We start from the raw sequence: 27688 nt of genomic DNA on the forward strand, positions 1-27688 counted from the left end.
ATTTTAGATACAGCGCTCGCTTGTCAATCAACTCGAGAACGCGCATGCGCATTAACTGAACCAGCCTGAAAAAACAGCGTTTTCTTTTTTATGGTTTTTTGGGCGATACGAGCTAAAGAAGCACAATGTATGACACCATTTTTGTCAGTTTTTACTGCTGATTTTAAATATGTTCTTTGATCGTAATCTTGACCAACCGTTTGGAGAGTCCCTTCTTTCCCCATTCAAGCAGATTGGAGCTGCACTTCAATGCCGCTTGTTTACATAGAAACAGCTTCGCGGGCGCGTCCTAAAGATGGCCGCCGAGTGGACTGACTTGCCTCGAAGCTTAGACTTCTCAACGGAAATGACTTTAGTCAGTGGAAATTCCCATCTGTGTAAAGCTTTGGCAAAGTCTCCGAGAACACTGTTTGCGTGAATGTAACTTATGTAAATATATGGAATGATGGAAAATGCAATGGCATTGTATTAGTGCAAAAACAGATTTAGTTTTGCACCTCGTTTTACACGATTAGATCAAATATTTGGTAACACATTAAAGTGCTGTGGTCAATTGTTCATGCGCCTCTTTCCTGTTTGTTACGATAAAACATCGAGAACGCAAATGGAGTTTCCCTTTAGTTTCATTCGATTAACAATGATACAACTGATGATCAGTCCTAAATGTGGACAGTCTGTCTAACCATGCGGGTGATTTTGAAAGGAGAAACATGTTTTAACCCGACAGAACTATATCAAGATTGATTCTGGTGAAGCTGAATGTGATATTGTCGTTTGATCGTAATCTTGCGGTGCGGAAGACCGTAAACAAGTTTAAAGAGATCAAAGTAACAACGCGAGTTTGGTTAAATCTTTCTATAATGTGGTTATCTCTGTTTTCAAATATGTTTATTATGACTTCATTGGGGAATATGTTCTTTTTTCTTCTCCAGAATCGATAGTTTATTTATTATCAATAGAACATTCTGTAACCAGGTCATATTGGTTTGGCCTTGCACACATTATGGTGAGTAAAGTTTGTTGTCATGACTGTAAAACTGTGGTATGTTTTTATTATTTAATGGCTGTTAACGATAGCTGTATTAATAATGCGGATATAATACTATTTAATTATAGCGACTGAGCTGTATAGCTACTATATATATATATATACACACACACACACACATACTCAAACATACATTTTTATTTTAAATTATTTGACAGCGAATTGTGCAGGTCCAATGAAAAGGCTTGTGTGAGATTGGTAATGGAGGAAGATGAAATACCTGCTGTGCTACTAAATGTTTGTTTTGAAGTATATGTGAAGTGAGCATGATGACTGCTTTAATCATTTGTCAAATATGCGGTAACACTTTACAATTGTTTAACATTAGTTAATGCATTAGGTATTAAGAGCAACCAAGATTAATAAATGCTATAAAAGTAGAGATCACTGTTATCTAATGTTGTTTACTACTGTTAACAAATGCAACCTTATTGTTAAAGGTACCATATATGCCTGTACTAACACTGTAGCTCCAAGATACAGAGTATTAAACTGCACTAAAAACAGAAAAATCCAAAGGCCCCTCCAGCTGCCTTGAACTACATTTACAACATTTTATAATGAAAATACATTTATTTTTGGGTCAGTGACTTGACTCTCTCTCTCTTTGTCCAGATTTTTAATTATTCACAAATAGATACATTAAAAATGCAATTCGAACAAAACAGTGACTTTAATACACCTCTTCTATGATGAACATGTTTTCAATTTCTGAGTTCGAAGTCATTTTGACAAAAATGCCATGTGGTGTAATTATACTGAGACAGTAATTAAAAAAGCAAAACAAAAAAAATCTTAGAACTAATTGCATGGGTAGTACAGAATAATATTTCTCTATTAGCTCTTTAAAAATAAGCAGTGAAATAATTATGTTTTTATTTATTAATTATGTTTTGAGTAATATTTTAAACACTTTTGTCCACCAAATCAACCTGTGGTGTAACCAACATGTATATAATATATATATATATATATATATATATATATATATATATATATATATATATATATATCATTAAATATAAATACTTTGACATTTTCATGTCAATTGGAGTAACCCTGAGAACTTTATTTTGAAAAATATGTTCAAAACTATTTTGAAATCAATGATTAAGATGTGAACACATATTTAAGGTAATATTTATTTATTTGTTTGTGTTTTTTACTTGATGGTTGTAACACATGACATTTTTAAAGTCATTATATCATTTATTTATGTATTCATTTTGGTTGAAAATGCTTTTCAAACATTTGTGAAAACAACATGAATACAAAGATTATTACATTTCTATGAACTTGACGTGTTGTAAACAAGATATGAAAAAGATTTCAAATTTTTGTCACCTTGGATAACCTCATTTCTTTTTACACGCATTGTTTCTCCATCAGGATTCAATAAAACATTATATATATATATATATAAATAGATAGATAGATAGATATATTAGTCATACACTTGGGCCCAGGAAAAATTACCCCCTCCCCTGGATTTCCCCTGTTGTACTGTAAAATGATTAAGAAATGACTAAAGCCTTTTCTCTGCTGTCTCTTTCAGTAAGTTTTATCATGGCTCTCTCAGCCCTCCCATTTGAAGGATTTAAATCCCAATGGACGGATGTCCGGACAGAGGAGCAGGAAGTTGAGGATGAGTTTACCTGCTCATGTGTTTTGAGGGGGGCATTAGTGGCCCTGCAGCCCACTGTTGAGCGGGTGTTTGGAGTGTCACTGAGCATCGGAGGGGAGGATACAGTCTCGTCACAGGATGGACAGATCTGGCTGCATTTGCACGGGATCGCCAGGGATGTGGAGTCAGCAAAGGTGCATTTAAAGTTTCACTTCCTGTATATGTAACGGGAACCAGCTGGTACGTGATAGCTGTGCAGTATGTGTAAACCTCACTCACCTGACCTCAAGAGATGCACTAGCAACTGACGCTAGAGGCTGTAACCAGCTGATGCCGGTTCGAATCCCGTTCAGAGCAGGTGAAACAGGACCGGTTACATATAGATAAACTGAAACTTTGACAGCAAAAATTTGGATGCTTAAGCCACACTTAAAAATGTCTGAATGTCATTGCATCAGATTACAACATATTAAACCAAGTTATTTTAAAATAAATATTCAGTTTAACCAGGCACTAAATGCACTGAATAGTGTTGCGCAGACAGTTTTCAAATTAAATTGCTGACAAACCCCTCCTTTCTAAAATAGGTTTCATTAAAAAAACTCAGCACTATTTGCCTGGAGAAAATTATATCAGGTTGTTAACGCCCAAGGAAAGCAGAACAGGAACATACAGTACATTTAATTACATTTAATAAAAAAAAAAAGATGTTTGTGTACCTTTTCTGTTGTTCGTAGCAGTAGTTATTCATCAAATGATAATCAAATGTAAATTTAACCGGTCATATATCCACACCTTCTGTGTAGTTGAGCATACTTACTGCATTGTTGATCTTGATTTGCAGAATTTATTTGAATGGGGTACTAAAACAATCCAGGCATCTTATGCAAATTAATGGCGGCAGAAAAATGAAATATACCCTAACCTGTACTCTACAAATCACCTTGACACCATTTAGTGTGACTAAATAGTCCAAATACCTTTTGGTGCCAGATATTTTTGTTTATTAATTCAGTTCCTATAAATACAGTATCCATGTTTTATTTGTATTGTTTAATTGTTGAGGGTTTATTGCCTTTCTGCTACTCTTAGCTTTTTGTGAAAGGTGTCGTCAATCAGGAAGCTCAACAAGAGATCCAGTTTCCAGAGGTCCTTCACTGTGTGTTCTGTGGTGCTAAAGGGCTGTTCATGGATTGCCTGATTAAAAATACCTCAGCGCATATTTTGGTAAGTAAGAAGGGGGTTTATTAAAGACTGAAGATTTGTTTTAGGAGACTATCTTTATTATGCCTGATTCAGTTGACCTGTTACCTGCGAACAAATAATGACAGAATTTTCATATACTTAACCTATCTAAGTACCTAAAGTATCTAAGTACCTAAAATAACAATCAATTTCAGTAGATATACACATTTACATTCATTTTTTTCCAGGAAAAATGAACCACACTTTATGATGACATAATCTCCTGTTACAAATATGAATGTTGTGCCCAATAAAAGGTCGTCTAGCATGAATGTAAATATGCTTGTCCCCAATACCACCTGCAACTGTCTATTACTAGCAAGTAGCAAATCATAGTTTTGCCCCATGTTCCTGTTTCAATAAAAAATATGTTAACACAGGACAGAATTATGTATTTGTCAAACCATTTCATGGGCTGAACATGGCAAACATTTGCTTTATCTGTTAAAACTGCATAATATCTACATAACAGCTACAGTTGAAGTCAGAAGTTTACATTCACCTTAGCCAAATACATTTAAACTCAGTTTTTCACAATTCCTGACATTTAATCATTGAAAAAATTCCCTGTCTTCGGTCAGTTAGGATCACTACTTTAAGAATGTGAAATGTCAGAATAATAGCTGAGAGAAATATATATTTCAGTTTTGTCTTTCATCACATTCCCAGTGGGTCAGAAGTTTACATACACTTTGTTAGTATTTGGTAGCATTGCCTTTAAATTGTTTAACTTGGGTCAAATATTTTGGGTATCCTTCCACAAGCTTCTCACAATAAGTTGCTGGAATTTTGTCCCATTCCTCCAGACAGAACTGGTGTAACTGAGTCAGGTTTGTTGGCCTCCTTGCTCGCACACGCTTTTTCAGTTCTGCCCACACATTTTCTATTGGATTGAGGTCAGGGCTTTGTGATGGCCACTCAATACCTTGACTTTGTTGTCCTTAAGCCATTTTGCCACAACTTTGGAAGTATACTTGGGGTTATTGTCCATTTGGAAGACCCATTTGTGACGAGCTTTAACTTGCTGGCTGATGTCTTGAGATGTTGCTTCAATATATCCACATCATTTTCCTTCCTCATGATGCCATCTATTTTGTGAAGTGCACCAGTCCCTCCTGCAGCAAAGCATCCCCACAACATGATGCTGCCACCCCCATGCTTCACAGTTGGGATGGTGCTCTTTGGCTTGCAAGCCACACCCTTTTTCCTCCAAACATAATGATGGTCATTATGGCCAAACACTTACATTTTTGTTTCATCAGACCAGAGGACATTTCTCCAAAAAGTAAGATCTTTGTCCCCATGTTCACTTGCAGATTGTAGTCTGGCTTTTTTATGGCGGTTTTGGAGCAATGGCTTCTTCCTTGCTGAGCAGCCTTTCAGGTCATGTTGATATAGGACTCATTTTACTGTGGATGTAGACTTGTCAACCTGTTTCCTCCATCTTTACATCCAATTCAGTACACTTCCTTTCCGAAGCTAATTGTCTAAAGGCTTGACATAATTTTCTGGAATTTCCCAAGCTGCTTCAAGGCACAGTTAACTTAGTGTATGTAAACTTCTGGCCAACTCGAATTGTGATATAGTCAATTAAAAGTGAAACAATCTGTCTGTAAACAATTTTTGGAAAAATTGCTCATGTCATGCACAAAGTATATGTCCTAAACGACTTGCCAAAACTATAGTTTGCTATTATTAAATGTGTGGAGTGGTTAAAAAATTAGTTTTAATGACTTCAACCTAAGTGTATGTAAACTTCTGACTTCAACTGTATATAGTTTGACATTGTCATACTCTAAATCTCTCTTTCAGGTAGGATCTCAAGGTTGTCTCCTCATCACCGGACTTGCAGAACCTGTGGTGAAAGCATACTCTTACATTACGGACCTGGTAGAGAAGTACAATAGTAGCCAGGGACAATGTCCTGAGGGTGGGCTTGGGACAGCAGGCGAGTCCCTGGATTCACGTCGGGCCTTCAAGTCCATGGTTGAGAACCTGGAGGACCGTCACATCCTAGACCTGCTAGTGTTACCTGTGATAGTAAAAGAAGCTCTGTTGGATTTGGTGAAGCAGTCTGGATTGAATAGGGGTAGGGGCCTGGATGCTGAAAGGGGCCAGGAAACACTTAAACAATTAGAAAGTAATGGATCTTGTGCAATTCAGAGGACTATAAATGAAATTATGGTCAGAGAGCCTGAAGAACTTGGACTAAATAAAAACGGAGAGAGCTTGGTCCTCCAAGACAAACCAAATATGATGTCTTTGAAGTCACATTCCAAGTACTCCGGTGCCTTTCCACAATATGGATATCATAGTCTTAATGGCACAGATGATATTGCAAGGAGGATGACTGACTTCAGTGAATCCCAAAATCAATTATCCTACAGTTTCCTCCCTGTCCCAACACATAGAACTCACCCAGAGAACCTAGAGGTACCACAACGTGGTTCGCCACAAGAAGTGGAATCTGAAATGCCTTCACAAGAGACTGTCCTAATATCTGCAGGGAGTAGAGAGGAATTTGAGCACCTTCTCAAGTTCTTCACTGCGATGGGCTTCAACGAGGAGGTGGTAAACAAGGTCCTGGCCCGTACTGGCCCCAAAGAAGCCTCACAGGTTCTGGATTTGATCCAGCAAGAGCAGGATAAAACAGACCAGCAAAGAGACACCTGTAACACCAAGGCCCAGAATAAAGACAATGTGGCTGGGATAAGAGCCATGATCAGTGAAGGACTAAAGGAGGTTGTTGAAAGTTTAGAGACCAGTAAAGATGAACCAGAGGCCAAAGAGGATGACTTTGTCTTGAGTGTGTTGAAGAAGGCCGCAGCCACCTGTGGGTATACAGAGGAAAGAGTAGAAGAAGTGTATAGCAATTTACCAGAGCTGAACCCACATGAGCTGCTACTGGAATTGCAGAGGCAGGGAGTCAAAGAGTCCAACAGAAGGAAAGACAGCAGTACAAGAGCTGAGCAGAAGATTGGGAGGAATTCAGAGGCAGATGTGGAATATCTTGAAACAGGGGGAGAAAAAACCGGAACAGAAGCAAGAACAACAGGGACTGTCCAACAACCAGACACAATGAAATTGACCAGCATTGCGCTAGAGTCACCCACAATATCCCAAAACCCGCCACCACTTCACAGCAACCCTCTGTCAGTGAGAGGTCCACCACAGACAACCTACCCCTCAAAACTGACACTTGAAAACTTGGACTTACCTGACATCAACCCAAACGTACAACTCATGAATCCGCACATCCATTCTGGAAGTTCACATCCACAGAGTGCCCCTCAGAACCTGCATCTTATTTTCCCAAAAGTACCAAACATCTCCAGCCTTCAGCAGCATGTCAACCTGCCCAAGCAGAGGCAGGGCAAATCCGCCACAGCGTCTGTGGTCACTGGACCTCAAAGGTTTCTTGAGGGCCTCAAGATGCCCTTCAAACTAGAGTTGTCGGATGATCCTGGTAACTCCATGCTGCGTCAGATCATCATCGACGGGAGCAACGTTGCAATGAGGTAAAAAAAAAATCAAGGTATGAAATGTTAAAAATTTAATATGAAAAATGTAGCTTAGAGGAAAGGTAAGAATGAGATACTTGGCACCTGAAAAAAGTGAAAGGGTGTGTCTCATTCCACTCCTTAGTTCCCTACGATTTAAATCAGTACAATTTTGGGCACTGCAAGGGCCTTGATTAATTAAACATTGGGACACTGATGACTCTATTACCTGTAACACGGTTACAAGGTCACGTAACAGGGTGCCAACACAGTAGAGTTGAAGAATGTGGCAAATCGACTGATTTCAAAGGGGAAGGTGTGACACAAGGATGTGGAGAAAAAAGGTTTGTGAAAGTGACACCCTGTCATGCGACAATAAAGTTTAAAAATGTTTACTTTTGCTGTAAAACTCTGACATCCATTAACCAATGGTAATTTCAGAGAGGCGGAAACCTTTTGGCTTTTGAAATTCTAGTTCACTGAATTCCCAGTTGGTTTGAAACTCAAGGCTCTTTTTCCCTCCTTTAGAACACATTAGTGTACCTACTACTGAACTAGGTAGCGGCTTGAGACCCACCCAGAGTGAGGGAGCACAAAAGTGATGCAGGAAGGATCAAAGGAGAAACAGAACAGATAATTGCTGTCTCTAATTATAAGATTAAGATGCACTTTTATTATATTGGAACTGATGCAATGTTGCTGGATTTTCTGCAGCCACGGTTTGGGGGTGTTTTTCTCCTGTCGAGGCATCGCTCTGGCTGTGCAGCACTTCTGGGGGAAGGGTCATCGCAAAATCACTGTGTTTGTCCCTCAGTGGAGACAAAAAAAACATCATAACATTAAAGGTAACACTCACTAGAGAACTATACACATGTCACACTGTGTCCTATTCAGTTGTTAGGGCATCAAGTAATTGTTCTGTCCTGAACATTTTACTCCTGGTATTAACATGCATCTAAAACATCTCCTGTGACCACTTCTATCGGACATTGTTGAAGGGAGGGTCTACAGGTGCATCTCAATAAATTAGAATGTTGTGGAAAAGTTCATTTATTTCAGTAATTCAACTCAAATTGTGAAACTCGTGTATTAAATAAATTCAGTGCACACAGACTGAAGTAGTTTAAGTCTTTGGTTCTTTTAATTGTGATGATTTTGGCTCACATTTAACAAAAACCCACCAATTCACTATCTCAAAAAATTAGAATATGGTGACATGCCAATCAGCTAATCAACTCAAAACACCTGCAAAGGTTTCCTGAGCCTTCAAAATGGTCTCTCAGTTTGGTTCACTAGGCTACACAATCATGGGGAAGACTGCTGATCTGACAGTTGTCCAGAAGACAATCATTGACACCCTTCACAAGGAGGGTAAGCCACAAACATTCATTGCCAAAGAAGCTGACTGTTCACAGAGTGCTGTATCCAAGCATGTTAACAGAAAGTTGAGTGGAAGGAAAAAGTGTGGAAGAAAAAGATGCACAACCAACCAAGAGAACCGCAACCTTATGATTGTCAAGCAAAATCGATTCAAGAATTTGGGTGAACTTCATAAGGAATGGACTGAGGCTGGGGTCAAGGCATCAAGAGCCACCACACACAGACGTGTCAAGGAATTTGGCTACAGTTGTCGTATTCCTCTTGTTAAGTCACTCCTGAACCACAGACAACGTCAGAGGCGTCTTACCTGGGCTAAGGAGAAGAAGAACTGGACTGTTGCCCAGTGGTCCAAAGTCCTCTTTTCAGATGAGAGCAAGTTTTGTATTTCATTTGGAAACCAAGGTCCTAGAGTCTGGAGGAAGGGTGGAGAAGCTCATAGCCCAAGTTGTTTGAAGTCGGTGTTAAGTTTCCACAGTCTGTGATGATTTGGGGTGCAATGTCATCTGCTGGTGTTGGTCCATTGTGTTTTTTGAAAACCAAAGTCACTGCACCCGTTTACCAAGAAACTTTGGAGCACTTCATGCTTCCTTCTGCTGACCAGCTTTTTAAAGATGCTGATTTCATTTTCCAGCAGGATTTGGCACCTGCCCACACTGCCAAAAGCACCAAAAGTTGGTTAAATGACCATGGTGTTGGTGTGCTTGACTGGCCAGCAAACTCACCAGACCTGAACCCCATAGAGAATCTATGGGGTATTGTCAAGAGGAAAATGAGAAACAAGAGACCAAAAAATACAGATGAGCTGAAGGCCACTGTCAAAGAAACCTGGGCTTCCACACCACCTCGGCAGTGCCACAAACTGATTACCTCCATGCCACGCCGAATTGAGGCAGTAATTAAAGCAAAAGGAGCCCCTACCAAGTATTGAGTACATATACAGTAAATGAACATACTTTCCAGAAGGCCAACAATTCACTAAAAATGTTTTTTTTTTATTGGTCTTATGATGTATTCTAATTTTTTGAGATAGTGAATTGGTGGGTTTTTGTTAAATGTGAGCCAAAATCATCACAATTAAAAGAACCAAAGACTTAAACTACTTCAGTCTGTGTGCATTGAATTTATTTAATACACGAGTTTCACAATTTGAGTTGAATTACTGAAATAAATGAACTTTTCCACGACATTCTAATTTATTGAGATGCACCTGTATGTGGCCTGTCTCACAAGGCAGGTTAAAGTTTCAGTTTAGTTTGCAAAATCAAGTGTTGATTTTAAAACACTTGTTTTGGTGAAGGGATTTAAAGTTATTTGAGTAGGTGTTCTTTTGCTGTTGTCTAAGACACATTAGTTTTATCATTCCTCTACAGAGAAGCAGTATCTGACTGAACTGCAGGATCTGGGTTTGCTCTCATTTACTCCCTCCAGAGAGGTGGAGGGTAAGAGAATCAACTCTTATGATGACAGGTATGTCCTAAAATCTTCGCAAATAAACACAATTTAGACTGTAGCTCTCAGTGCTTATTAATTCAGAATAAGGTGTAAAAGTATTGTGAGGTCTAGCGTACTACTTGATCTCTCTCTACGTCAGAAGATATTAAAAATACTAGAGGTCTGTCTGATATTCAAAGTCAGTCAACACCTTGTAATGTTAACTCTTCTAGCAGCTTTAGTGTATTGGATAATCTTAGTTGTGTCTTTCTCAATGCCCAATCTGACTTTGTCTGACCAGCACAAGTACAACAAGTGTTATTAGACCAAGCAAAGGCAATGGAAAAATACTGCTTTACAACATCGTCCTGTGACGTTGAAGACCTTGAAATAAAGACAACACCTTATCTTAACTTGTGAAGACCATACAGCAAACAACATAAGAGTAAACAAATAGCAAAGCATAGCAAGAGCAAGTAATGATATAAAAAGGCAAAAGGTTCCATTCATTAAATGCATTAAACTCACAATTCCTGACATTTAATCGTAGAAAACATTCCCTGTCTTAGGTCAGTTAAGATCACTACATTATTTTAAGAATGTGAAATGTCAGAATAATAGTAGAGAGAATGATTTATTTCAGCTTTTATTTCTTTCATCACATTCCCAGTGGGTCAGAAGTTTACATACACTTTGTTAGTATTTGGTAGCATTGCCTTGTTTAACTTGGGCCAAACGTTTTGGGTGGCCTTCCACTGTTGTGGAATATTGAAGTCTCTTTCTCTCTCAGTAAGAAAACTCTCAAAGTCAGGAGTTCCATATGTCAAAGGTTAGGCTTTATTGAGTGAAACAACAAAACCTGAGATGCCAGCTGTTTATCTGATTCTCTCATTCAAAGCTTTCATCTTTATACACTTCTGTTATCACACATTACCTCATAAGCACACCTCTCTTGCTATTTTAGTCAATGGCTGTGTTGCTTTTATTTTCTCACTTTCCACAATTATTTCTCAATTTCTTTGGCTTCTCAGAGTGCACATGTACTCCTCACAGCATAATCACGTAAGCCTTACAGCCTTCTAACCTTTTTCCTGGATTATATAATGCCGAAACTATTCTATATAAGTACCTTTTTGATATAAAAATATACTATACCACAAGCGTCTTGCAGTAAGTTGCTGGAATTTTGGCCCATTCCTCCAGACAGAACTGGTGTAACTGAGTCAGGTTTGTAGGCCTCCTTGCTCGGAAACACTTTTTCAGTTCTGCCCACAAATTTTCTATCGGATTGAGGTCAGGGCTTTGTCATGGCCACTCCAATACCTTGACTTTGTTGTGCTTAAGCCATTTAGCCATAACTTTGGAGGTATGCTTGGACCCATTTGCGAATGAGCTTTAACTTCCTGGCTGATGTTTGCACTTGCAAACTGTAGTCTGGCTTTTTTATGACTGTCTTGGAGCATTGGCTTCTTCCTTGCTGAGCAGCCTTTCAGGTTATGTCGATATAGGACTCGTTTTACTGTGGATATAGATACTTGTCTACCTGTTTCCTCCAGCATCTTCACAAGGTCCTTTGCTGTTGTTCTGGGATTGATTCGCACTTTTCACACCAAACTACGTTCATCTCTAGGAGACAGAATGCGTCTCCTTCCTGAGTGGTATGATGGCTGCGTGGTCCCATGGTGTTTATACTTGCATACTATTGTTTGTATAGATGAACGTGGTACCTTCAGGTGTTTTTTCTTTTTTTTTCTTTTGTACTGATTTCTTTTGAGTTTCCCATGATGTCAAGCAAAGGGGCACTGAGTTTGAAGGTAGGCCTTAAAATATATCCACAGGTAACCTCCAATTCAGTACACCTCCTATCAGAAGCTAATTGGCTAATTGTCTAAAGGCTTAACATCATTTTCTGGAATTTTCCAAGCTGCTTAAAGGCACAGTTAACTTTGTGTATGTAAATGTCTGACCCACTGGAATTGTGATATAGTCAATTAAAAGTGAAACAATCTGTCTGTAAGCAATTGTTGGAAAGATTACTTGTGTCATGCACAAAGTAGATGTCCTAAACGACTTGCCAGAACTATAGTCTGCTAATATGAAATCTGTGGAGTGATTAAAAAATGAGTTTTAATGACTTCAACCTAATCTAAGTAAGTAAACTTCTGACTTCGACTGTGTATGTTGAAATTAACATTAACCAAGATAAATAAGTGCTGTGAAAGTTAATGTTAACTTTTTTAGTTAACTAATGTTAACAAATGCAACATTACATAAAATGTTAACACTTTAAAGTATTTTTTACTTTTTCCAGATTGCTTATTTGTAGTTTTATAACAAGACTAACAACATTAAAATAAAAAAATGAGTTTGTTCAACACAGATTCATGCTCGCATTGGCTCAGAAGACAAATGGAGTGATTGTGACGAATGACAATCTGAGAGATCTAGTGGATGAGTCACCTGCATGGAGAGACATCATAAAGAAAAGGTGCCCATTACCAATAAGTGAAAGATTTGCTCATCTAAGATAAACTTTTACATTTGGATAACATTAATTGATCTAATCTAATCTTACTGAAATTTGAAATCCCATTTGGATATAATTGTAATCCTCCTCCTCATGGAAATAAGATTTCATGATGATTAAGGTGATAATAGTTCTCAGTGACCCACTCATGATAACCATTTTATAATTTTATGGCCATTATTAAAGAAAGAACTCAATGCAGTAACCCAGAAATCACATTATTTTCAGTTTGCTACAGTACGTGTTTGCCGGAGATCTTTTCATGTTACCTGATGATCCAATGGGCCGTGGTGGACCGCACCTGAATGACTTTTTACAATCACAGAACAGGTATTAATATCATAGTCATGCACATATTTCCCTGAGCATTCATCTGGCATGTAGACACATACAGTGGCCCCAAAATGTATTTGTTTACCAAAGTCATACATACAGTATAAATATATGAAAGTCATTGCATTGGATAAGAAATTATGAAAGCAAGTGTCATCTGCAAACAAATGTTGCTCCAGCTTTTCTCACAATTAATTTAACTTTTCATTAATTATGAACATGTTCCACTAACACTTGCAATTTATATGTGTGTGTATGTGTGTATATATATATATATATATATATATATATATATATATATATATATATATATATATATATTTATTATCAAAACGGAACACTTCTGATTTTTCTGCAAATTTCAAAGCACTTGTTCAGTTTTGGTCATAATGCCTACATGCACTGGAAAGTAGAGCTTCTAAGCTTTTCATTAATTATGAACATGTTCCACTAACAAAAAGTGTCTTCATTCAACACTATATCTATTGATTTATCATTTAACCCTTTAAGCTCTGAAGGTTTTTTTTTTTTAAAGATTTCCTGTTTCAGTGGCATACACAAAATAACTTGACAAAAAAAAAACAAACAAAAAAAACATGGAGGGTCAAGTGTTTGGTATCATAGTAAAGAAAACTTTTCAAATTTGTTAATGATATAGATTTATATATTCTGAGACTCTCAGCCTAAGAAACTGCTGAAAAATCACACACAAAAAAAATTAGCCCAAAATGTAGTTTATTTCTTATTTTTCTTATTTGACATTATATATCTCTGGGTGTAAATAAGGTGGCTCTGAAAAACTTTTTCAAAAGCTTTTGTTTTGTTCCAAATCATTTCAACTTTATCTGAGAAAAAATTTGTGTTGATACAACAAAGCAATCAAAAGTTATAGCATTACAAAAATAATTTATCATAGTGTCCAAAAATGTCTCCAAGTGACCAAAAGCCTCTCCAAACAAATAAAACATAATAATTGTACATAAGAACTAATTACACATGCAAATACAACAATGACTAAAAGTTTGCATAGCATGCAGACATGATTTTAGTAATGAGATTTCACAGAATGAGTTTAATTCTGTGTCATTTGAGTCATCATTGAGTCTGTGTCATGTATTTGGCGCCATCTCCATGGTCATATGTAACATTGTGCTTCATGTGGATTATCTAATGATCTATGCATCCGATTACATTGTGTGTGGGCTCATTTGAAAGATAATCACCTCCTCTAAGTATTGCTATGTGACATTTTATGTTCTGTTTATTTTTCTTGAAGTTCTAAGCAAAAACGCAGCATATAAGTAACACCAACATAATTGCAAAAGACAAATACTTAGCTATTACTCAATATTTGTTTGTCTGTGAGTAAAACAAATAGGCTGGTTGTATTCTACTCTTTGAGAGCTTTCCAACAACATATGACACATGGCTATTTAATGAGTTTGATGTTTTTACTGATTGCAATATTATGTACAGTACAATGCAATTTATTTATTTTTTTACATAAATTATAATAAAGGATCAATAACATGAATATGCATGATTTGGTTTTCCATCAAAATGGCAGCCAATATGAATAATGAAGAATTACCTAAAGCAGCAAAGTCCAACACTTGAACCTGCATCATATCCGTTATCATGTGCTGTGCCCATCGACAATGTCAGTCAACTTGAGATGTTCTTCAGAAGTCAGGATCAAATTCAGTGGGGAATGTGAACCTAACATGTTCAAGGAATAAGTCTGATGAATAAATGAATATTTTTCACTTAAGTCATCTCAGGGCATGCTTGTTTTGAGTTGATCCACGGTATGTACATATGCCACAACTTCAAAGACGCATTTTGATTCAACTTAAATGGAGTAGTTTTTAATGCTACCAAAATTCCATAAAAATGGTTTGTTTCATGAATTAAACTACTTGTTTAATATAAAACAAAAATTTAGAAAGACATTTTCTCTGCATACACAATCGATGTAGAACGTTGCTCGGAGCCACTGATCCAGACTCATCTGTTCTCATCTTATTCTCCCAGGGAGCTGTAACACGGAGCAGTTCGGCTGCATAAGTCCATGAATTGAGCGAGTATTTCACCCTGTGTATCATGTCGTGGCCGGTGGAAGACTAGTCTTATAATCTCTCTGCCTAAATGTGTTTACTGATTTTTTTAATGCAGTGTGTGTATTAACACATGAATCAACCGCGTTTCACAACCGAATGTTGACATATTACTCTAAAACACGAAATGCGCATGCGCGTTAGCGAGTTGATTGACAGGTGATGTCTGTATGTAAAAGGTGATTGGCTCTTTTACCAGCAAGGGGGGACTTCCTTTTTACATCCATTGGCTGTTGGGTGCTAGAGCTTCTTGGTTGGGCATTCCAATTTCTCCCATTCATTTAAATAGAAGTGACTTGTCTCCTCTGCTAAATTGTCTCTGGCCTCACACTCTATAGAACAACAATGCCAATCATGCACTACGTCTCCTCCCCGAAGTTTACACTCTCCTGATTTCTCGTAATATAGGGACAGTAGATGTGTACAAAAGCAACGCATTACTTTATTTAAAAAGTAGCTCAGATATTATGGTCTAAAATAAAAAGATATAGTTACTTTACTCGTTACTCGAAAAAAGTAATCTGATTATGTAATGCATGTTACATTTATCGCGTTATCCCTAACACTGGTTATGAATATTTTGAGGATATTTTTTTTTCTAGTGGGCCTTTAAGGGTTAAAGTCAACATGAGAACAAAACTGATTCTATTTTACTTTCTTAATACATCAGTGTATGTGTAATAACTTGCTCAGCCTCTGAAATGACCTTCCTTTTTGACTGATGTTACTTTACAAACACCTGTCATATAGAAATAGTAAATTACTCAGTTATCCACTACAAATGACTAATTGTTTTTTAAAATTGTAATCAGATTACTTTACTGATTACTTTATCAAAAAAGTAATCAAATTCTAATGACTTTACATTTAAGTTACTTTATAAAATACTTATCACAGAAATGTTTTTGTTTTTTTGCTCAACGAATTCAAACTAATGACTATATTTCCACCTCGTTCATTGTGGCACGAAAGTCAAACATTTAGCATAGCACATTTCTCCCATATAATGACTTATTAGGGGGAGTATGCCATTCAGCTGTCACAAAAACACAAAGTTTCTACTTAAAAATAGTGCTGTCAGTCAATTAAAATTTGTAATCACGATTAATTGCATAATTATTCGTAGTTAAACGCAATTAATCACAGATTGTGAAAGTGCTGAAATTTGACACTTTATATACTTTTTTCCTGTCAAGATGCATTTATTTCCATCTTAGGAAAGAAAACAAAACAATATGTAACATTATAAAGCTTTATTAACATTTTTCAAAGCCTTCCACAGTATAAAGATAGAAATGCACTGAAATAGCACCATTTCAAGTAACATTAAACGCTTCTTAATGTCTAAGTGAGAGTTTGACTAATTGAAAGAACTAGTTTCCCCACATAGGTTACATATTTATTGCAATGGACATTTAATCTTTTTTTCTCTAATCCTACAAAATCTGTTGGTAGACTGTGGCTATCCGCTTTGTTACAGCAATCATGAAGCCGCATTCATGATTCGCATCACCATGAAAAGTGCTTGCAGACAAAAACATCTCATTCTGCTTTTGGTGTTAGTTAAGACTTGATGTGCTTCTGTGGTAATTAAAATGTGCCTTACGTAGGCTGAAAAACACTTGATTTATGTCACAAGTTCCATTTGAGCTTGTTTTGTACATCAAATAGTGTTAAGAGGTCCTTTCTCCATTATTTTATAACTGACACAGAAGCACTGTTGCGTGTTGTGAAGTGTATGTCAGTGTAATGACTCCGGACGGACACATTATAAAGGTTCCGCCCTTCTATCCAGTGTTTATGTTGGTTTATGCTGTATTAACAATAAATGTGTTAATTGCAACTAAAAAAAAATTCACACGTTAAACTTGAATTAATCGAATGTGTTAACACGTTAATTATGACAGCTCTAAAATAATACATCTCTATTTTAGAGATGTGTAACCAAGTAATGTATTTAAAAAATGTCATGTATTGCAATACAGTACTTTTAACTAAAAAAGATTACAGTACTTTGTAATCAGATTACACCCAAAACTGCATATAAAAAGTTTTTCACCATTCAATCAATTCCCTGCGAATAAAATCATATTAAGTCCTGTCCAACATCATTTTTTTATTGAATGTCCCGTTTCACTTGGAAATGTATCACATAATAGAAGTAAAATGTTGTTTCATTTAGATGTTAGACCCTAACAAACTCCTTGTATAATGTTTTGCTTGAAAAGTGTGTTGGTGCCATAGATCATTAGATAATCCACATGAAGCACAATGTTACATATGGCCACCAGGAGATGGCGCCAAATACACGACACAGACTCGATTATGACTCAAATGACACAGAATGAAACTCATTCTGTGAAATCTCATGTCTGCGTGCTATACAAACCTTTAGCCATTGTTGTGTTTGCATGTGTAATTAGTTCTGATGTACAATTATTATGTTTTATTTATTTGGAGAGGCTTTTGAACACTAAATGTTTGTAATGCTATAACTTTTTGATTGCTTTGTCATTTCAACACAAAATTTTTCTCAGATACAGACGACATGATTGCGAACCAACAAAATAGAAATATAATGTCAAATAAGGAAAAAAGTAAACTAAAAAGCAACATTGTTTTGTGTTTTGTTTTCAGCAAAGTGTTTTAGGCTGGGAGTTTTAGAATGTATCGGTCTATATCAATAAAAATATTAGAAAAGTTTTCTTTACAATGATTGTTTTTTTTTTGTTTTTGTTTTTTTTAATAGTTATAGGCCTTTAATTTTGGTTATGCCACTGAAACAGGAAATCTATAAAAACACCTTCAGAGCTTAAAGGGTTCAAATATTTAATAACTGATATTGTGTTATCTAATGCAAATACATTCACTTAAGCTTCTGATTACTTCTTTTGTCCACTGTTACCTTTTGTGCTCTCTCTCTCTCTTCAAAGCAGGTCACCTCCTCCAGGAAGTCACTCATTTGCGGGCATGTCTTCGTCCATTCCTTCTGCGTCTCCAGCCCCTCGTGCCTACACTGAAGTCCTGCAGTACCAAGACTGGACACCACAGGGTCAACTTCACAAGGAGGCGAAGGAGAGGACAGGCGAGGAGACGCTGAAGTTGAAACAGAGTTTGGTGCAGATCTTTCCAGACCAGGAAAATGTCATTATCATGATTCTACAGTGTCACCCAACAATCAGAGACATAAACAAGCTCACAGACTTCATACTCGAACAACAGGAATAAACAGAGACGAGAAGAGACATTTTACAGTGTATAGTGTCTCAGTGTTTAAATGAAAAGAAAAATCCTTCATTTTTTCATTTTTTAACCTATTGTTCTTCCTTTTAATTCCCATATAGCTATATATTCTTATGTGTTTTAAATTTTAAACTTAATTTATATATTGAGTCACTAATATGCTTAAACTGATGGTGATGAATCCAGTTTTTACAACTTGAATTGTGCTTTTCAATGTGCAAGAAGTTTATAATTCATTTATAATACTCTGTTTTGTTGATTGCTGTTTATTTTTTTACATGGTCCTTTCTTGAAATAAGGATAATAAAAATATCTTAAAAAGTGTAAGATACCAAATCAAGCAAAACTTTCTGTGGACCTCCTAGCACCTCCTTATAAAGCCCCTGCCATATAGAGTTACATTGTTTCTGTTTGGGGTCAATAGAGCGCTATAGTGTCCATCCACATTTTCTGCTGTCTTGGTTCCAGAAGTAATTTATCCCATTATTTTTTTTTTTCCATAGGGATTTAATAAAATCCTTCTAAACCATGAACCAAACCAACCAGCTCAGAGGTGAATCACAACATTACAAAGTTTGAGAAAAATATGGGGTGTTTTGTGTCAGAGCTTTTGTGTTTATTGGCTTCTTGCAACACTGGGAACTACTTTAATATGACACTTTTGTTATATTCTTTTATGCCCTGATGAAGGCAGTCTGTCTGCCAATACGAGTTGGTTTTTAATGTATATGGCCTATTAAAATAAAGGCTTTTTACGAGTGGAGACTGAGTGCCTTGTGTGTTTTTAGGGTATCTTACCCTCATCATTTTACATTACAAAGTTTGATTTTAAGCAAAAAAGTGTTCAGAAATCTGGCAAAAACACAAAGATACAAGACTGTTTACTTCACGTCTTTCATGAGGTATATGAACTACAGTACAATCCCATGAAGCATTGCGAATGTTATGATCAAATTAAAAATGAGACGGAGCACTTGAGTTAAAGTGAATGGGAGAAATTGGAACACCCAAATGGCATATCTAGGCAGAAAAGAAAGTACTGCTTTACAGGTAAAGGAGCCAATCACCTTTCAGATACAGATACCGCCTGTCAGCAGTGCTGGGAATATTACTTCTGAATTGTAATCTGGTACGGATTACAAATTACATGACTAAAATTGTAATTAGGAACGTAACCTATTGAATTACATTTGTCTGTTTCTGAGTGAAATAAAAAAGGCATTTGAAATGTTCTTACTCAGACAATTTTGGCATTAAAAATGCCATCAGTGTGTGGTATCTGAATCAACGTCACAAAAAAAAAAAGAAAGTCTCAAAAGTGGTCACAAATGTAAATCCAAGCACAGAAGTAATTTGCGAAACTAAAACTAACTTTACACACATAATGCAATTGTGTAGATTATTGATCCATCTTCAGTGTAATTGTGGCTGGTCAGGTTTTTATATGCAATTCCGCACATTTTCATGACCCTTTAATTTAGTCACAGAATAATTTAGATTTTAATTTTGTGTTTATTGTGTGTACATTTGCGACACTCCCTGTCTTGAACCTCCTTGTCGGGATCGCTGTATGGCGCTTTTCACTTTTGATGCTAAAAAAGCAGGTAATGTTCCAAAATTATGGTGTTCATGATGTGATTTAATTCTTAAATGTCACCCCTTGTTCATGTTTTAAATGTGTCAATGAGACACTTAACTAAAGTGTGTATTGCTGGTGATATTTACCCCTTCATTTATTTGTTTTCAGATATTTAAATTGCTCATTCCAAGCCAAGACTTAAAACGATATGTTTTACAGTATGACTTATTAAAGACTAATTAAAGGCTAGTAATCTAATTCAAGGCAGGTCAAAAGTTTGGACTCCCTTCAGTACATTTTTTTTTTACAAATTATGTGTACATATTGGAATTGGAAAAGAGGGGTTCCCAGAAAAATAAGGTTGGGATCCACTAGTGGAGATGTCAGTAGCTCCAGGTTTCATTGAGGTAACTTGGATGGTCAGGGTATGAGTCACAAGCCTTCCAGTTTTGCTGTTGTGTATAATTTTCCTTCTTGTGGAACTCTTGACCGTCTGCTTGAACTTTCCATGTCACTTCAGCGTCCGCTGCCATTCCATGCTGCTTCAGTTTCTGCTCTATCTGATGAACAAAACCAGTCTTATGAACATTATGTTTGTTATGCAAGAAATCATAAGACATAAGACAGTGGCACTCACTTGCTGTAAGATGGTGTCCTGAATTTTAGGATTGGTCAAATTTTGATCTGATTTTAACTCCATTCTCACCTTAATCTTTTTTATCACTATGGGAACATAATTCCAAACAAAACAACATACTTTTCATGAGATCAAGCTGTCACTTTCACATTAAGTTAGGAGAACACATTTTAACAAAAACCACACACTTCAGTTTTAACTAGTAATATTTTATCGGCAAGGAACATACCATTGTTGCAGACAAACGGATGCCGATCCGAGCATGCTGTATCACCTGTATTGCCTTCAGAATTAGCATAAGCACATGCCACATTATGCAGAATATTATCTGGTTCTCCAAGAATCCATTTAAAGGAGGTGATGTTGGTTCCATCCGACCACTTCCAGAAATCCCGGAACAATCCGATCCAGATATTTGTATACATTGATTGTTGCTCCATCAACTGTTTAAGTTTATTCTGATCACTTATATTGCGTACAGTGGCGAGGTCTGTATAATTTTGTCTGCAGTAATTCTGGGCCTCGTACCAAGTTCTGACCTGATCTTTAACAAGGATGAAATTATCTGTCACTCCTGTCAAAACGCAAAAACGAAAGATGAGAAAATATGTTTAGCAGTATTATAGATCTCAGTATTGCATTTTTCATTTGTTTTAAATGAATAGTTCACAAAATAAATAAATAAATAAATAATAATTAAAAAAAATATATATATATATATATATATATATATTTTTATTTATTTTTTTTATTTTTTTCTGTGTAGCATAAAAGTAGATTTTTTTTCTTCACATCTGTTAAAGGAATGTTCCGGGTTCAATACAAGTTGAGCTCAATCGACAGCATTTGTGGCATAATGTTGATTACCACAAAAATTAATTTCGACTCGTTCCTCCTTTTCTTTAAATCTGTGTTCCAGTGAGACACTTACAATGGAAGTCAATGGGGACGATTTTTGAACATTAGAATACTCACTTTTTCAAAAGTACAACCAAAAGATATAAACAGCATGTGTGTTAACATGATTTTAGTGTGATAAAATCACTTTTCTGTATAAATTTATAGCCAATTTTACAACTTCATTGCCATGACGATGTAATGTCAACAAACCCTAAAACTACTGTAAAAATGACCATTGTAAACAACTTTACTGCTCAATTAATACACCAGATTAACAGAAGAATTAATGCAAGTGCTTTTATAAAATTATAATCTTTTCAAAGCCTTCAAAAATTGGCTCTCTTCACTTCCATTGTGTCTCACTGTAACACAGATATTTGCTTCTTCTTTTTTAAAGAAAAGGAGGGACGAGTCTAAATTAATTTTTGTTGTAATCAATATTACAAATGCTGTTGATTTAGATTAACTTGTATTGAACCTGGAATATTCCTTTACGATCCTAAAAAGCCAAAAAAGTGTCTCGTTTATGGCTATTGTAAAGGTAGCCAGCTGGTAGGTAGCTGTGCAGTGTGTAAAAACCTCACTCCCCTAGCCTCAAGAGGCACACTAGCAAGTGATGCTAAGGGTTGTAGCCTTTAGCCTCCTTGTTAGCATGCCTGCCTCCCATGCCAGAGATGCTGATTCAAATCCTGCTTGGAGCAGTTTGAGTAGGACTGGTTACAATAGCACACTTTTTCAAGTTTTATGAAAGTCATATGAAAGTTTAGTTTGAGGAACAGGCAAAAAATAAATAAAACAAAAGTCTTTATTTACTGATAATTTTCCCCCTCCACTGAAGCTCACATCTAGCCTGTATTCTTTTGGCACCCCAGAAATGAACTGATGTTAATGGACGCTTTGCTCAAATTGAGCTGAACATGCCCCTAAAGTGCTGTTTGTGGGCTTGGAACACCTCCTTAGTGCATTTGCTTTGACAGATATGAGGTCAAATATGATCTACGAAAATCTTCTACCACTATTTGTGATCTAATGGGACCCGTCTCCACCACAGCAGAGCATAATGGCTGTTAAAGGATAGCTAAATAAAAAAATGTAAAACCTCTGCAATTATGTCTTTGCATTTATTTTGACAATAGTAAATATCTTTATACCCCTTAAACTCAGAGGGGGCGCTTTAACACAAAGTAAGTTTATGCTTAAAACGTTAAAGTCCCCAGACACATAAATTAGGCATATGTAGTATCATTTGAAAGCTTAGAGTCTGAACTTTTTTCATTTATGTTACATAAAATAGCAAAATATGTCCTGAAAACATCCGCGTCGCAAATAAGCGACATCTAGAGGTAATGTGGTAGAAATATTCATATGAATATAAAAGTCCTTCGCATAGCACTTGAATACAACTCTCATTCTCAGGAATACAACGCGTTTATTTGGTTGCCCTAATATCAAAGTTTGAAAGATTTTCAAAATAATCTCAAAGTGAAATATGATTTCTGTAAGTCACCAAAAACAAATGTCTCTTTTATGCACTGGTCACTGCTGCTTTAAGCCCCAAATAGCTAAACACTTTATATCTGCTCTTCTCTAAGGCAGTTTAGATATTGCATTTAGCCTTTGCAGGGAAGTACTGTTAAAGTATCAATGTCATTTCTCACCATCATAGCAGAAACAGTACATATATGTGGAACAAGGTCGATCATTCCAAGTATTACTAGACCAAAAGTGAACACACTTCTCATTGCCACCAAAATTGTTAGGTTCTCCGGGGCTCCAGTTGGTAAACGTTACGTTCTCGTCTTGAAAGGACCATCGCCAGCTATTGATGTCAGAGTATTGAGAGTATAATCCAACCCAGACATCTGAATTAAATTTACTAGCAGCCAGGTAGTCTCTGAAGTTATTCCTGTCATTATCATTGTTAAATGTGGCCAAGTCCAGGTGATTTGCTCGACAGAACGCTTGAGCGTCTGACCATGTTTTCTTCTGCTGGATCAGAATATACTGACCCCTAAAGCTCAGTGAACTAGACAGAACTCCTGCAGATAGAAAAGGTGATTGGATAGACAGACAGACAGACAAACATTTTCTAAGGGACTAGATGTGGATTCCCATATAGAATTACCATCAATAATAAATAAATGAATAAAAACATGCATATTTTCAGTTACTCACCAAGTAAAAGAAGTACTTGAAGCAGACCTTGTTCCATCTCTGATTACCTACTGAAATAAAATGTTACCATAAAATAGTGAGAGGAAATAAAAAGGTTTTTAACCCTCCTATTCTGATCAATTATTTTGCTGTTCATGGTCATTTTTGACCAGACACAGTACAGGTCAGCATATTTTAGCAAAATCAAAGAAAATAGCCACAATAATCCTAGATGTTTATTCAATATTGTGGATAAATTAGTAAGGAATAAAGCCTCGACTGAACCAGATATTCCATCGCAGCACAGTAGTAATGACTTTGTGAATTTCTGAGAACTGATAAAATTGAAAACATCAGAAATAAAATTGGATTATGCAACCATCTGCAATAGCACCTATGAAGACAGAACTTCAGTTCTTCGTTGTCATAGGACAGGAAGAGATAAACAAACTTATTAAAACAACAAAATCAACAACAACCTATATGTTAGATTCAATACTGACCAAGCTATTAAAAGAAGTGCTTCCTGTAATCTCAGAACCTCTTCTTAATATTATTAACTCCTCATTATTCTTAGGACATGTCCCAAGGAAATTTAAGATAGCAATTATAAAACCGCTTATTATGAAACCATATATTGATCCTGGAGTGTTGGCTAATTAAAGACCCATCTCAAATCTCCCATTTATGTCAAAAATACTAGAAAAGGTAGTGTCCTCCCAACTATATTCATTTAAAAAAAATGGTATATATGAAGAATTTCAGTCAGGATTTAGGACCCATCATAGTACAGTGACTGCACTTATCAGAGTTACAATTGACTTGCTTTTATCATCTGATCACGGCTGCATTTCTCTTTTAGTGCTTTTAGATCTTAGTGCTGCCTTCAACACCATAGATCATGAAATATTATTAGTCTAAATAAATATTAGCCTTTCACAGATACATCGGTATCGGCGTTTATGTTTACCGATATGCGCAGATATGAAAACTTTTTTTCAGAACATATAATGCAGAAAACAATGCTTGAATTGGTGTCATAACGTAGTTTGTCCAGCAGAGCGCGCTCCGACTCCATTGTTTACAGAGCTGAGCTGAGGGTGGCCCTGCAGACAGGGTGGAGTTAAGCAGTGCGGAGCTAAGCGGTGTCTTCTGGGTAAGTTGCTAACTAGTTTGTGAAATACTTACTGGAATGTTAATAAACAATTACCCCATCATTTTCCCTTTTCAGTATAACTAATATAACGTTAACCCTGTCCCTGACAACCATGTCACTCATGTTTATCACATCTGTTTGTTGTCAGCCAGCTATAGTTTGTCAGTGCAATCAGTAATGTAGTAGATTGAAAGGTAAACATCAGAGCATCTTTTTGCAGCTCAGCAGACAACGGTGCGGTGGTGGATTGTGTCTGTTAAGTGTTGATTTCACACTATGTTGTTACCTAGTTGGTGAGACGCAATGCTGGAAAGTAAATAAAGTCCATCTTTTACTCTCCGTGACAACGAGCTTATACATAAACATACGTAAACATGTATTCACCAAACTGTTTTATTCAGGATTCACAGTTTGGTGCCCCCTTCAAGTGAACAATTCCAGTTGTTGCATTTACAAAATGTAATATTTAAAAGTCTGGTTTTCCACCGTTGAATGTTTCCCCTGAACTTGTATAGCAGAATAAGGTGTAACACCACTGCCACAGTTTATCTCTTGTCTCGGCAGGTGTAAATGCTTCTTGTTTTACAGCCTACCCCTAATTGACTGGCAGTATTAATATAGTCAGCATTTGACTGATTCTAAACAGTACTATTAATGTTTATTAAGCTATTTATTGTATTTTTATTTATTCTTTATTTTCTCAGTGTTCATTTCTAGAATTTGTTGACAATGTATAATAATAATGTCAAATATTCTTTGATAAAAATAATTAAGAAAGCAGCCTTCTGAGTATCTTTGCATAGTCATATCGGTGCACAGTCCACATAGAAAAGGTCTGTTTTCATTCCAGCTCAAAAATTAACTATATCGGCCACCATATCGGTAATCGGTTAATTTCCCCCCTCTAAAATCATTATCGTCTCAAAAATCTACTAAAGACTCATATTTTCAGACAGGCAAACACCTAATTTATCTATCAACTTATAGTTATGCTGCATTAGTTAGGTCTGCTGGAACCAAAAACACATCTCATGTTCTATAATCCTGTTTTAAAGTGAATGGCTACGCTAATATTATTTATATCCCTGTCTTAACATTGGGATACATATCCTGAGGTTACCAGAGCCAGCCAGATCCAGCTCTAGTCCTTCCTGATATCCGACTCCCACTACTGTGTGTTGCTGAGTGATAACGACTCAATACAGCCGGTGCCAGTCAGATATCACTTCAGTCTACTACGATGAACTTCACAGAGGATGAACTGATGCCAGCACCAACCGTCAGACACGGGATACTTCACTGGACACTGCCTGAACCTTGGACTTAAGATGGACTCTACCAGAAATTAATCTGCCACAAGCTTACAGTCCGACAGCAGTGCACCTTACTGACCTCTGCCTGCATTACCTTGGTCAAGGGATGGACTACGCTCTTAAATTGGAATACATAGATAATAAATTATTTGTAAAAAATGTTTTGTGTTGTGTAGAAAATGGACATTATAACTGAAATATACCCAAATGAATCAGTTTAATCTAAATCAGAACTGAATCGGAATCAAATTGGAAAATCTTTATTGATTCCCAGCCCTGCTAAATAATAAGTATGTTGTAGTTATTTCATATTGCAATAAAAAGAAAAAAATTACCTGTAATAATGGAGAAAACTGAAGATCTTTAAAATGTTTTGGACTTTTTGCCGTTGATGTTCTTGCTGTAGGTGTAATGCTCTGAGCGGTGTATTGTGTTTTATTGATTATATGGTTTACACTGCCTTCTATGCAAACCACTCTTTCTACTCAGACAACATGATGTCATGGATGGAAAAGTTTGTTTATCATTTCCAAATGATGCTTGTTATGCAAACACAAACAAAACAGGAAAATGTAGGCTGCATGGTCCTAATAAGAGGAGGAAATATGCTACAATGAAACATTTCAAAGAGAGACACTTAAAACACTTATTATTTTAATCTATAACTTTAATTCAAAATGTCTTTAAATTGCAGTTTTGCTTTTAAATGTCCAAATAAATTATTGACATACAATATAAACTCATTAAAAAAAAAAAAAAAAAAGATGAGTTGATAGAAAATAATAAATAACTTGCCCAGTTATTACATACCTATGTTTAAACCCACTACAGTTTTATCAAATTACTAATTATTATAATATATTGGATTTGTGGTTATTAGGCTTTGACAAGTAATTTAAGTCGAATAGTCATCTTGAAGGTTTTATCCACAGAGTGCTGTAAATGCAAACAAGGAACAAACCAATGCAACTGATGTCACCGTTAGGCAAATAAATTAATTAATTAAAAGAGCACAATAGTCCATATGACTCCCACACTACAAGATCACAGAAACTTTTTTGAAACTATTCATGTAACCTCCTGAAACCAGAGCGTGACGGCTGTGTGCATTTTCCATTTCCCTTTTTTATTTGTAAGTAGTAGCACCTAATAAACAAGCAAAATAATAATAATAATAACATTAATAATAATAAATGTTCTAGAGCAAATAGTTTTACTAAAAATTGATGTCCACATATGTGGACAGCAGGACTAAGTTGTGAAATTTTAAATAATACCAAGCTATAGAAAGTCTTGTTTATTATGTTTATTTTGTTTCCAAGAGTGTTGACTAATCATGTTTTTGAGATGTTACAGACATTACATCAGAAATTTACATAATTAATTCTGATTCAAATTAATGTCCAGCATCATCCAATCACTACCAACCACATTAAAATAAAATTACACATTATAAATTCTGAATCTATGTACTGATTATCATTGTCTCATGTCTGTCAAA

The 27688-nt window shown here is 36.1% G+C and overlaps 2 protein-coding genes across 5 annotated transcripts; one reads left to right on the top strand and one right to left on the bottom strand.

The window, feature by feature from the left end:
• Window positions 1-313: 313 nt before the first annotated feature.
• On the top strand, window positions 314-19210 carry khnyn (KH and NYN domain containing). Of its 3 annotated transcripts, none has more exons than XM_051645731.1 (10): window positions 314-827; window positions 933-1006; window positions 2604-2866; window positions 3765-3899; window positions 5730-7435; window positions 8132-8262; window positions 10168-10264; window positions 12609-12716; window positions 12984-13085; window positions 18142-19210. In XM_051645731.1, the coding sequence occupies exons 3-10, from the start codon at window positions 2615-2617 to the stop codon at window positions 18431-18433; spliced, it is 2823 nt and encodes a 940-aa protein (XP_051501691.1). In that variant the 5' UTR covers window positions 314-827; window positions 933-1006; window positions 2604-2614; the 3' UTR covers window positions 18434-19210. The 3 variants fall into 3 exon arrangements, with proteins under 3 accessions (XP_051501691.1, XP_051501687.1, XP_051501696.1); XM_051645727.1 differs by having other exon boundaries at window positions 316-827; window positions 18139-19210; XM_051645736.1 differs by lacking the exons at window positions 314-827; window positions 933-1006 and having other exon boundaries at window positions 2731-2866; window positions 3778-3899; window positions 18139-19209.
• A 126-nt stretch (window positions 19211-19336) lies between these two features.
• On the bottom strand, window positions 19337-27477 carry LOC127410701 (macrophage mannose receptor 1-like). 2 transcript variants are annotated; one of them, XM_051645890.1, is made up of 6 exons: window positions 26523-27477; window positions 23740-23789; window positions 23223-23603; window positions 20894-21238; window positions 20665-20750; window positions 19337-20587 (listed from the first exon to the last, which is right to left on the bottom strand). In XM_051645890.1, exons 2-6 carry the CDS (start codon window positions 23774-23776, stop codon window positions 20411-20413), a joined length of 1026 nt encoding a protein of 341 aa, XP_051501850.1. In that variant the 5' UTR covers window positions 23777-23789; window positions 26523-27477; the 3' UTR covers window positions 19337-20410. The 2 variants fall into 2 exon arrangements, with proteins under 2 accessions (XP_051501850.1, XP_051501859.1); XM_051645899.1 differs by having other exon boundaries at window positions 20438-20583.
• Between the last annotated feature and the right edge of the window lie 211 nt (window positions 27478-27688).

The sequence above is a fragment of the Myxocyprinus asiaticus genome, chromosome 2, assembly GCF_019703515.2.
Source record: "Myxocyprinus asiaticus isolate MX2 ecotype Aquarium Trade chromosome 2, UBuf_Myxa_2, whole genome shotgun sequence".
Taxonomy (NCBI): domain Eukaryota; kingdom Metazoa; phylum Chordata; class Actinopteri; order Cypriniformes; family Catostomidae; genus Myxocyprinus; species Myxocyprinus asiaticus.

Coding starts and splice junctions, on each gene's coding strand:
- LOC127410701 (XM_051645890.1), bottom strand. CDS start 23,776: ATGGAACAAGGTCTGCTTCAAGTACTTCTTTTACTTG. Junction 20,751..20,893: donor TCCGTTTGTCTGCAACAATG/GTATGTTCCTTG, acceptor ATGTTCCCATAG/TGATAAAAAAGATTAAGGTG. Junction 20,588..20,664: donor AGGACACCATCTTACAGCAA/GTGAGTGCCACT, acceptor TTTGTTCATCAG/ATAGAGCAGAAACTGAAGCA.
- khnyn (XM_051645727.1), top strand. CDS start 2,615: ATGGCTCTCTCAGCCCTCCCATTTGAAGGATTTAAATCCCAATGGACG. Junction 7,436..8,131: donor GGGAGCAACGTTGCAATGAG/GTAAAAAAAAAA, acceptor GATTTTCTGCAG/CCACGGTTTGGGGGTGTTTT. Junction 8,263..10,167: donor AAAACATCATAACATTAAAG/GTAACACTCACT, acceptor ATTCCTCTACAG/AGAAGCAGTATCTGACTGAA.